The 12,500-nt window shown below is 43.1% G+C and overlaps 1 protein-coding gene across 9 annotated transcripts in view; it reads left to right on the top strand.

The window, feature by feature from the left end:
* LOC116385582 (phosphatidylinositol-binding clathrin assembly protein) overlaps positions 1–12,500 on the top strand; it is a 59,145-nt gene that overhangs the window by 21,561 nt on the left and 25,084 nt on the right. For 6 of the 9 annotated variants that reach the window (XM_031851179.1, XM_031851188.1, XM_031851185.1 and 3 more), the window contains exons 3-8: positions 5,389–5,464; positions 5,674–5,776; positions 6,916–7,009; positions 7,614–7,725; positions 8,314–8,420; positions 10,896–10,937. In XM_031851179.1, the coding sequence (XP_031707039.1) occupies positions 5,389–5,464; positions 5,674–5,776; positions 6,916–7,009; positions 7,614–7,725; positions 8,314–8,420; positions 10,896–10,937 (534 nt within the window). Of the gene's footprint in view, positions 1–5,388; positions 5,465–5,673; positions 5,777–6,915; positions 7,010–7,613; positions 7,726–8,313; positions 8,421–10,895; positions 10,938–11,264; positions 11,283–12,438; positions 12,460–12,500 lie in introns of all 9 variants that reach the window. The other 3 variants (XM_031851180.1, XM_031851182.1, XM_031851186.1) reach the window with 3 other exon arrangements.

The following is a 12,500-nucleotide window of genomic DNA, read 5'->3' as shown; positions in this document are numbered from 1 at the left end:
TGTGTGTGAACATGTGTCTGTACCGGTCCGCACGCCTGTTTCCTTGTGTGTCCTTTCTCTTGCTTGCATAAGAGCTGCTTTCATTCAACACGGCTCGATCACGACTCATTTTTCTTGCGTGAGTCATCAGCCTTCAGTGGAGCTCGTGGTTTTTGCAGTCAGTTCTGTGGAAGTTTGTGCATGTGTGAAGTTAAGTCGAGCACCGCTGCCAAAAAAACAAATTCCCATGTGGACTCAACGGCCCCCCTTTTGGAGACTACCCGTCTGTATTCCCTGTAAACCGTAGTTGGGATACTTTTAATAGATGTGCACTTTGAGCTCTTGTTTTTTACCCAGAAGACCCAGGTGGCCTCCTCCCTGCTGGCTGTGTGTGTACACGTTGGCAGGCCCAAAGAGGGCAGAGCAGGAACTGTTTCAACTTCCCAGATATCATGTAATGTGACGTCAGTGAGCTGCACACAGCACACTGGTGTTTACCAACCAGGCTGGTCTGTGCAATTCTTTTATTTTTTATATTTATACCAAAGGGAGGAGAGATGAAAAAGATCTGGAGTCAGTGAGTACAGCTCTTTCTGGGTAGATTACGTACTTCTGTGGCAGCCTTGAGTTACCATTCATTACTTCCTCTGGGTAGAAAAATAAGAAACGTTGCCTTCGAAACTCAAGGAGTATACTCAAAGTGTATTCCCTGCATCGTATTCCATCTATAGACTTTATATAAGAAGTGGACGTAGTCGTCAGGATGTCACTCATTGGTTTGTGGACTGCCGTTTTGAAGCCTCAAGTTTGGTGTTTTGGCTGTCACCATCTTGGATTTTTGCAACCAGAAGACTTGAAACTAGAGATTGAGACCATACACTCATGTTTACAATGTTTACTGAGGTAATAAATCAAGAGAGAAGTAGTCATTTTCTCATAGACTTCTATACAACCAGAGGAGTCGCCCCCTGATGGACATTAGAGAGAATGCAGCTTTAAGACACTTCAGCATTGGCTTCACTCTTCAGAACCAGAGGTTGCCACCTGATTTCATCATCTCACCTGTACCTAAAAAGACATGCCCACCAATGCCCGAGTGTTTTTTGGGAACAAACGGGCCGAGGTAGGTTGAACCATTAAAAAAATAGCCCCTGACTAAAAGTATATGGACATGGGTGACCACGTTCTATTGCCTGTGTGATTGAGAAAGAAGCCTAAAAAATCTGTCGCATTGTAATAACCGTGGCAGGATTTAAGCACTCATTTTAAGCCGTTACGTCTTTGTCAAGCAGAACTCAATTAGATCTTCATCCAGACACAATTTGTCATCAAAATGCAGCAACAGTCTACAGAGCTCCGGCCTTGGCTTCTCCTCCACATAACACGACTACACAATGCAAAAAGAAAAGAAAACCACTTCAGGTCAGCGCTGAGGCCGTGGTGTTCGGTTACTAGGGAAACTACCAACTTGTGCACTTTTGAGAGAAAGACGTGGAAGAAGGAGAGGAGATGGAGAGAAAGAGGGAGTAGCTATGTATAGCTATGTTGAGGATGAAAGAGGCAGGGAGTAGCCAGGATCTACATGCATCAATAAAACATGAGGTTGTTCTCCGATATGCTAACATGAATTATTTGACAAGCCGACCCACTTCTCCGTCTCCCCCTCCTCCCTATTTCTGTACACTCTCCTCTCTATTCTTACACCTATTCTCAAAAATCTCAATCTCCTCTCAGAGCGGCGTCTTCACCGAATGATCTAGAGCTCAGCGGGTTTCTGAGTCTCCCTCTGTGCAGAGTGATTCTGCCCCTTTATAGATTCTCTCCTTTTTAACTATATCCATGCGTTTTGTGTGGGTTCTCTCTCAGCCTCCGCCTTTTGTATCCGAGTCTGAGGGAGAGACGCATGCAGACGTCAGCTGGGCTTTCGATGAGGAGGAGAGCAGTCGGCACACAAGACGAAGCAGAGAAAGAGCTCATAGAGTCTGTGAGCTGCTTCTCTTGCTAGCTCCTCTCTATCCGGGACCATCTCCGTCTAAGTTTCTCTGTCTTAACCTGGGTTTATTGCTAAACTCATCACGTATTTCTCAATTTTCACACTAAAACTTGAACTCTTAGTCGAGATGCATCAAGACAGCATCTCGTTTAAGATCCTAAGAACACATATTTAGTTCTGAGGGCATTTCACTCGCGTTAAAAGCTGAAATAATCATGGATTCAAAATTAAGAAGCTGTCATCGGAAACTGTTTGTTTGGGAAAGGGCAGGACCTTTCAAAACCGATACTTTGCAGGTGATTGGATGAACCATCTGTCAATCAAACTCTTGCCAAAGCCAGTCAGAGAAAAGCCTTCGATACCGTTGTTTGCTTTTCTCTTGCGATGCAGAAATACTCTCCGGTTTTGATGTAACTGATGCTACATCTACGCTAACCTCTTCATGAGCCGCCATTGATGTTTAGAACGAACAGTCGCCTCACTGTGTTGTCACACACCTAGATCACACCAGTAGCTCCTCAGAGGACGCTGACCGGTCTGAACCACTGGGGTTCTGGGTCTGTGAGGTCTCTAGCAGCTTCTTCCCTCCCATCGCTTTGTCTCCGGTGCTTCCAGACGGTTGGTTTCTGCCCTTGTGCTGCGGATGCCAACCAACCCCCATAGTCTGGGCATAGTCCTAGTCTTTCAACCGGTGTGTTTTAAACCGTTTAAACCGCTAAAAGGCCAAACTGAGTGTCTACATGTGAAATATGACGTTACACTCCATAGTTCTTTGGTCTTCCTTGATGATCCGCTTCCTGACGTCGTCTTGCGGTCTGGTTGCCGGTTATTTGCCATCGAAGCAGGACGTTGGGTGGCCTTTCTTGAAAAGTTGTTTCTTGGCATCACCGCCACAGCCTAAACGCTGTAACCACATTCAAATGCATGGGAGGCCTGATTTGGTGTGAATGCAGCCTTACTTTCACCTTTACCACAACTTCTGCATGCACCTCAAGCCGTACCTCAACCGTAACTTGTTTTTACTCTGTAACTTAGACGAAACTCTGAATTGTAGAAAGTCTTAACCGTTAAATAGATGGTTGCCTTTTAGGGACATTTCTGTCCACAGATGGGAGCTGAGTCCCCACAAGTTTGGTTCCCACAGCGGGAGCGCACACACACATAAAGGACGTGAACCAAATCCAATCCTTTATGCCTTTTTAAATAGTCCCAGAGCCCTTGGAAACGTGTCAGTGCTGCTGAGGCCAACACACATACCCGCAAGCATATTTTGTACTCACAAATGCGCGCACACACACACACACACATTCTCAGATGCTTCAACCAGCCAGTGAGGGCTGGTTCGCTGCCAACTCAGGAATTGGCAAACTGGCAAATCTCAGATCATTTTAAGTTAGTTGGACAGAGACGGCCTTTAACATTAAGATGCTTTTGGGAAGCCTGAGGCCTGAGTTCCCAAAACTATGGATGGTGGTCAAGACTTATTCCACTGCACTAAACTCAAGGGACACAATGCAAGTTCGAGTCTAGTGTTAAGAGAGGGAGAGAGAGAGAGAGAGAGGGAAGTTAAATCTCAAGTCCGGAGTTCAAGTTAGGTCTCAAGTCTCCCAACGGTTTTCCTTGGCAACAATGATTCTGGACATTTCATTTCCAATTCAGTAATTCGTCAGCAATTCTGACTACCTCATAGCAAACCGCAGGTTTTACTTCTATTTTTTCAGTTGAAAAATCTTTTGTTGCATTCTTTGCACCTGCAGATAAACATAGAAATCATCAAGAAGATGTAGTAAAATGCTTAACTTCTTACATCTCTATTATAGGAAACAGCTACAAAATCTGAATTGCTAATGAGCAGAGTTGTAATAAATAAACACGGTTACAATTCAGTAATTTTAACACAGTAAGTGAAATCAGTGTAGCATCATTCGGTAATAATGCCACCTAACCTGTTTCATAACCTGCCTCACAACTTTGTAAATACCATCTGTCAGAAGAAGATGGCACCGTCTGACACCTGTGCAGATGTGTTTTCCAGGTGCTTGTGCAGCTGAATGTAGTTTGAGTTCTTTCATCCACGTTATGTACACAATACAGTTATTCTACTTCACCCAAGGTCTTTGAAGTCCGACAATTCAAAGGATATAGCTGTTATAAAGGCGGCAACCTCCGGGTCTGAGGAGTGAAGTCAAAGCTTCATGTCTTAAAGCTGCATTCTCTCTAGTGTCCACCAGGGGGCGACTCCTCTGGTTGTATAGAAGTCTATGAGAAAATGACTCTACTTCTCTCTTGATTTATTACCTCAGTAAACATTGTAAACATGAGTTTATGGTCTCAATCTCTAGTTTCAAGTCTTCTTCAATACAGCATGATGTTCATAAAGTACATTATGGTCCATTTAGAGTCAAACAGACCATAAAGCAGGGAATGCTTTAGGGTGGGGCTACACAGTGATTGACAGGTCTCTAATGTCTGTTTTTGTCCTCTCCGTTCATGAAATGAAATTTGAGAAATTCTGACTCAAATTCTGGTGCCCATCTCTGCTATAGAAGCAAGAACGCTTTTGGGGAAGTATAGATGAGCCTTGAACAGTTGAAGCTCTCTTCTGATACCTGAACATTGAGGGACGCTGCACTGAGCGAATGTATTGTAAGTGTAAACGTGACGCAAGGTGGTGTTGGAGAAAGAGCAGATACGCTGAGCAAACCTTCCCTGGAAAATGGGAAGTGAAGAGCTTCCAGCTCCTGCTTAGTGACATCAGGTCCGTCACAACGAACAAGTGAGCAGTGTTGAGCTGGAAGGGAAGAGAGAGAGGCAAGTTTCTGTTAGCGGCGGAGAGACGTTCAAATACAAACAGAGGTGTCAAAGAATCTGTAAAGGACCGGAACGACATTATTCATCACACGTTTTTGACCTCTGACCTCTCTGCAGGAAGGCAAACAAGAGACGCACAACAAGAAAAGACCTTCTCAGAACCTACATTTATTATTTAATCATCACGTTGCCGTTTCTTAACTTCTCTCGACAGGTGGTGTTTGAGTGGAAGCCGTGCGCTGCGTTTTAATTGAGCCGTTGGTGTCTGTGATGAATCATATCATATTCTTTGTTATTAGCTGTTGGCTAATGAGCACAAGCTATTACCATCTGTCAGGGAGCGGGAATGTGTTTCGCTTGATCGGTCGCTCTTAATTATCTCAATACATTGTGAAAAAAGAGAAGATGGCCTCAAACCAGCAACCATACAGTTAGAAACCTACTTGTAACTTCCAAGCGAAGGTTTTGTCTCATAATATATAAAGTGTTTAACTATAAGAATTATTGTGTCACTGGGACTTTATCTGATATAAGTTTAACGTCTGGGTCAGCCCCTCGCTAACCTTGATTTGACCGAGCATTCCCTTTTGTCTTCCTTATCTCAGCGTTTGATCCAGTACCTGGCCTCCAGAAACACTCTGTTTAACCTGAACAACTTCCTGGATAAGGGAGCCCTGCAAGGTAAAGCGCACACACACACACACACACACACACTACGAGCTCTATCCGTGTTGTGATTAGCTTCTGAAGAAGCAGATGGGCAGGATGTGCCTCAAAGACATCACAAAACAGACAGTTTATAGGACGGATGGTTTTCTCACATAACGCACTCTGTATGTGTCCCTCCTTCTCTCCTCTCCTTGTTCCCTCCTCTCCTTGTTCCCTCCCAGGTTACGACATGTCGACCTTCATCAGACGATACAGCCGTTATCTGAACGAGAAGGCCATGTCCTACAGACTGGTGGCTGTGGATTTCACCAAGATGAAGAGGGGGTAAAGGAGGCCACACACACACACACACTCTTTCAGCACTTAAGTTAGCGAATGGCAAAAGACAGAAACTGAAAGTTTTCTTTTTTTCTTTGCAAAGTCTCTTGTTTTGATGGCAGTATACACTCTCTATACTAAACCGTGTATGTTACAGTAGAGTATCTTCTAAACCATGCTAATGTCTTAATAATAGACTGAAGCTGAAAATTGTATCTGCCCAGTAATTTTTTTTATTTAACTTAAGCAGTTGAATAAAAACGTAGAAGTAGTAGCTTACTTGCTTTTATGCTTTTGTGAGAGACCCGTTTTGTGGGGACCCTTTGCCTACAGAGCGGGGGTCCCCAGACTTCAGGTCTGCTGTTTAACCGCTCTCAAAATAGAGTGAAACAGCTGGCCTGGTTGACGCCACCATGAAGGAAGCAAGGAAGTCACTAATCCAGGCCAAAAGATACTAGACATGTACCCGTATGAGGTAAAATTAGTGTTTTTGTCAATGGAGTCCTGTGACTTTGAAGCGAGTATAGATAACGGCTTCAGTTCCCCGTCAGCTGTGAGAATATTCTGAATAAGACACTTAAACTGATCATATTTTTAGGTGTATCAAAATACATTTTGCTGCCGCACATTGCTCTTCTCCCGCGTTGGTACAAACAGCTGACCGCCATCTACTGTAGGGAAAACACTGTGGATGTGAGTTCCTCATACAAGCCCACCTGAAAACATCTGAACTGTCCCTTTTAATGTCGGCCATTGTAACATTTGAATGCATCGACGGAGAACGCGGCCTTGCTGGAGGCCTGTGTAAATATATGTAAATATGACAGTGGGTGCACTGTTGTGTTAGGAAGATCATTTCAATATCAGAAAGTCCAATGGTCGTCGAATGAATCCTTTGTCCTGCCGAAAACCCGCTGAGCAGACTGTCATTATCCGTTTGCAAAATGTGTTTCAGTCGCCGTTTGTTGCAGGACTTTCCCCGCGAGTAGTCGTTGCCTTGCATTACTGAGAAAACCTTTTTGTCCCGGTTTTTTCCTCATCATTTCATCCTTTTTTAATGCGTACACCCTAATTTGCATCAGAAATCGTTTCCCTCAACAAGGTGCCCGTTACTATTGTGTGTGTTTTTTTTCGTGCTCTGCCAGGATCGACGGCGTGATGCGTACCATGAACACAGAGAAGCTGATCAAGACGCTGCCCATCATTCAGAACCAGCTGGATGCTCTGCTGGATTTCCAGGTACTAAGTGTGTGTGTGTGAGAGTGTGTGTGTTTTGCATACGTGTGTCTTTATGCGCGCTTGTCAAAGTTGTGGTCGATTCACTTTCCAATCAAAATGTAAATAGAAACAGTTTGCAAAGTTTGAAACCTCTCTTTATTGATGGAGTATAAGAAGCATATCATGGCGGCACATTTTGAGTTTAAGTGTGTGTGTGTGTGTGTGTGTGTGTGTGAGAGAGCCTGCACAGAGGGGAGAAGGGGATTGGGTGGAGATTTGTAGAAATTGGTGAGTGCATTGTGGTTTGTGCCGGCGAGCTTCAAAGAGCAGATGCAGATGGATCGTTTTCCCACCTAAACTAAATTGACAGTTGGTGTGTGTGTGTGTGTGTGTGTGTGTGTGTGTGTGTGTACTTCATAGCAAAGAGCGCGAGAGAGAGGTGGTAGTATTCAGGAAAAAATATGTCTGAAAGATGTTTTTTCTTTTTTCTGAAGAGCTTCAGAAAGATGTGATAGAGACGTCTCGTTGACCTGCTCTCTCTCTGTCTCTCTCTACCTCTCTCTCTGTCTCTCTCTACCTCTCTCTCTGTCTCCCCCTCTCTTTCTCCCCCCTCTCTCTCTCTCAGGCTAACCCTAATGAGCTCACCAATGGAGTGATCAACTCAGCCTTCATGCTGCTCTTCAAAGACTCCATAAGGCTGTTTGCTGCTTACAATGAAGGGGTCATCAACCTATTGGGTAACACACACACACACATACACACTGGTCATAATGCTTTTACCTGCAATAAATAACAGATATTAAAGTATACTTCGCTCTGCCTTTCTGCAGCTTTCAGCTAAAAATAAATAGGAAATGAGTTCATTGAACTAAACACAAAAGGCACCAATGAATGAATGCATTTCTACTAATACTCTCTTCCAATTAACTTTTGCAGTCTTTCACGATGTGTTTGTTGTGCAAGTTGACATTGCAATGGATATAAAAAACATTTTACTCTGTAGCTCTGATAGACACACACACACACACACACTCACTCTGCTAGGATGCACAGCCGACATGCTAACATGTGTCAGAAATGATGAGGTGTAAGTATAGCTACACTTTGTTTTGCGTGTACAAACCCAGCAGCACACACACACACACACACACACACACACACACACACACACACACACTGTGGTTTCCTAGCAGCAGAGTAGGTTTTGACATGCTCTCATGTAGCTGCTTCCGTTTGTCACCAATCAATCATGTACTGATTCCTGCCTCCTTCCTTCCTTTCCATCTCCTTTTTTAAATCCTTATTTCTCTTTTCTGTGTCTGTAGAGAAATACTTTGACATGAAGAAGAACCAGTGCAAAGATGCTCTGGACATCTACAAGAAATTCCTTTGCAGGATGACGAAGCTGTCGGAGTTCCTCAAAGTGGCCGAGGTATATTCACACACGCACACACATACAATCAAAAATACGTGTGCAAACACACATCAGGAGTACATTTTTTTTCTAGCGTCGATTTTCTCAAATTTTACCCTCGAGCAACTCCTGTTTAAACGACCTTTTTTACCCTTTTTCCTCATAATTTCTCGTCTGTTCCTCGTCCCGACTAAATCCCCTAAACACGTATACTTACACACATCCTCAAACACCTCTTTGGATCGCCTTATATCCAACACAAAGACCCCATACTGTCGCAGTTTTTGCTCACACAGCTACTGTACCGTGAGCAGACAGCAGTAACCGACTTGCCCTCACTGCCCCACATTTGCTGTGCAGACACTTACACACATACATGTGTGTATATATGTGTATATATATATATATGTGTCTGTATACACCCAAAATAACCATAAGATGGAGGATGTGGTTTGGCGCTCCATTAGCTCTGCTCCCCACACTCCTCCATATAATCCTCTGTTCTCTCGCTCTCTTGCCCCTCTCCTCCTGACAAAGATGGATACTCGTGCGGCTCTCCCTCGCCCAGTGCCCACAGATCATCCCTCTTTCTCCCTCTCTCTCTCTCTCTCTCCTCCCGTGCCCTCTTTCTTCCCTCCCTCCTTTGTTTCAGCCGACTTGAAACAGTGAGAATCAGCTACTGTCACATACATTGGTGGTTCACATTCTCTGCATTAATGTAAATGGTCCCAATCAAACCCCCTTTTGTCTTTTATAATTAGATTTTAAGGAGCGCTCTGGAAAATAATGCACGTGTTCTTTTACAGACAAAACAGCGCTTAGTTTAAAAAAACAAAATGCATTCATTCAGCGAGTAAATGTATGATTTGCTCCTTTTGTACACTACACGTCTCGGACATTTTTCTGAAGCTTAACTCTGATCTGGAATCTGTTTGCTAAAAGTATTACATCAATCTAAATGATTACCCAGGCAAAGTTGTCACCCCTAAAAGCATTTAGAGTATGTGTTTGGACGCTCATTGTGATGAGACATATATTATGTCCACAAGTTGACAACTTTCTCAGATTTTGCACAATGATGCACGTAAACAGGCTGCTGCACACGGCCTTTAGCTTGTTTACCGCCCACTGTTCTGCCCACAAGATGCTGTTGGAGTTTAACAGAGAAGAGTAAAATGAACATGAAATATTGGTTTTGATAGATTGGGCTCTTAATGGTCATTGTCCAATAATTAGATCTTTGAAATAATTGTCCATTATTTCCAAATTTATCCATTTGTTTGAATTTAGATGTGTAGAACATGTTTCATCCTCCAGAGATACAAAATCAAAACAGATTATGGCAGATGGATATGATTCAAAAATGTAATTGAATAAATGGTAAAAAATAAGAAAAACATACGGACAAATGGTCAAAGAAATGTGTCACGTTAGCATCACAATGTACCAGAAACGGTGGCTGTAGATTGTTTTTCTACAGTAGGATAGTGCATGCGAGTCTCGCTAATGGCCGCCGCTCTGTACTGCGCTCCTACTGCCGGTAAACAAATAAACTAAAACGGTAACAGCGGCTAACGTTGTCGCCATGTTGAGAGCAGTGTGGAGGCAATGGAACGGAATCTTGGGTTGCCACTTTTGGATAAGAAAAAAAGATGCCGCTATTATCATATTTTTTAACTTAACGAAAATTAGAAAATCCAGAAAGTAAAGCTTAATAGCAGGAGCTTGATGTCTAGAATGGTGCTCAATATGTAATTGGGAGCATATCTACTGCCTCCACATGGAGAGGGCTGAGTCGGCGGCTAGCAGCTAACAGTGCTAGCAGCGCTAGCAGCGCTAATGGCCGTTAGCAGCTTTACCGGCTGTATTAGGGCAGTGCAGAGCGGCTCGGACTACAACACACACAGAGGGAGAGAGACTTCATTCCCTGCTCAGGTAGACATTACTGCACAATATCTTCACATAGCGAATGGTTGCTTTCTGCTATATTAATGCTCTGAATGTTGGTTTGTTAAACAACCGCGGCCATGTTTTAAAAGTCCAGGACTTAATGTTCTTTATCTGTGTCCCGACGAGTCACACAAACGTTACCTGTCTGAGTTGTTTTGGAGACGATCTTTGCGTAGTGATTTTTTTAATTTTTTTTAAATGAATATGTTCAGTGTTGTCACATCATGAATCATCAGTCGCCATTGCCCGCCTTCCCTCATTGGTCAGACATATTTATCCCCGTCCAATCACCATCGTCATTCACTGTGAGGATTGGTCGGCTCCTCGGCCAATCCAGATGTCGACAAACCTTTCCTTGTTTATTTCTGTTGTCATTTATGTTGACACTGCCACTGCATGAAGTAATGATTCCCCTGTTTTTTTTTTTTCTTTTTCTCATCTTCTATTTTATTATTTTACAAATGGACCCTGCTCTTCTTCTCCATTTATCCCACCTACCTTTTTCCCTTTTTTTATTTTTTATTTGTTTGTTTTTGACGACAGCAAGTTGGAATAGATCAGGGTGACATCCCAGATCTCTCACAGGTCAGTATACATCTCACCTTCCACTTCCTCTTCCCTCTCTATTTCTCATTCTCACCCCTTTTCTCGCCTTGTTTTTCTTCTGGCTTTTCCTTCTACATGTGGTTTCCTCGCTCCCTCTGGACGATCACCTTATTTCAACCCCCCATATATACGTGTGTTCCCCCTCTTAACAAGAGTTCACTCATTCTCTCTGCTTCACTCGCCACACGCACTCATTTCTTTTAATTTCAAACAACCATCTCGTCGGACCCGATCTCAGTCTAGGCAACTCCCCTCTGGTTTGATTGATTTCCTGCTTTCTCTTTCACTTCTAAACACTCATTATAGATCCAACGACAGGCTGAGGTATGTTAAATTGGCCTGCCTATCCACCGCACCATCAGCAGGCCTCCTGCAGGTTTCAACTGTGAACAATGAGCTCAGACCTTGGATCTACAAAAAAAATAATGATGATTGCAACAACAAAGGGCTTGAAAAACAACACAGCATCGCTACAAGGGAATAAACTACATTTCTCTTTTTTAATCGTCAAGGATCAATTTGCCATTTTATCTTATTGTGAATTCAAAGGAATCTGTTCAAGCTCTGTTTTCATCCTCCTAATGGTTTATGGGAGGAGCTGAGAGAGTCTCTAGATATCCACAGCAGAGATTGTATATTTTAATCAGCCATTAAGAATTCAGCTTAAAGCAATACTTCACTCACAAAATGACAATTTGTACATCAGTTACTCTCCTCATGCTACCTTGAATTCTTAGAGGAAACATCGACACACTTTGGTTTAGCGTTTAAATGATTTGTTTGATTATTAGGACAGGAAACGTATCAACAATAAGGCTGTAACTAACGATTATTATCATTTATCAAGTCGTTTGATCTGTAAAATGTCAGAAATTATGAAAAATGTAACGACTTCCTAAAGCCCGAGGTAACGTCATTTAAATGTCTTGTTTGACAAACGGTCCAAAATTCTACGATTCTGGAATCATGCTTCTCCAAAGATGCATGTACCTACGTGCAGAATGGGGTATTATGGGTAAACGCATGTTCACCTACGCCAACCAGGAGATCCACATCAAAGACAGTTTCATCATCTCTGCTGTGCTTCAACACAGCGGTCCGACGACTCCATTTTTAGCGCCAGATGGAGAGCAAAGTTCAGCCCCGAGTATCAACAGACTGAGTTTAGGAAACTGGCACATTTCTCAATAATGACAATAATCATAAGTTACAGCCCTGCTTAGTTTTACAGTTTATTAAACTACGGTTACTTTGCCACGCACTTGTATTGAAAAGCTGCCACTCTGTACGTGTTTACCGACAGATCTAACTAACTGTTCACAGCCTCTGAACTTTAGTCGTGCATTAGTAAAAACATGGTGGTGGAGTGTGAAGCTGGAGGTTAACAGCATGTGGATTGACTGTGTGGGTGTTGAACTCATGAAGTAAAGCTGCAAAGTTAAATGGACGTTTCTCTTCCCCCCCCCCCCGCCTGTCGCAGAAAACAAAAGGATCATACATTGTAGGTGGTGGGTTGCATACTGTACTGCTTACCCCCCCCCC

Source organism: Anarrhichthys ocellatus, unplaced genomic scaffold (genome assembly GCF_004355925.1).
Source record: "Anarrhichthys ocellatus isolate YVR2014 unplaced genomic scaffold, GSC_Weel_1.0 scaffold11, whole genome shotgun sequence".
Lineage (NCBI taxonomy): Eukaryota > Metazoa > Chordata > Actinopteri > Perciformes > Anarhichadidae > Anarrhichthys > Anarrhichthys ocellatus.
Note: the sequence above shows the minus strand (reverse complement) of the source record. Positions and strands in the feature narration are given on the sequence as shown.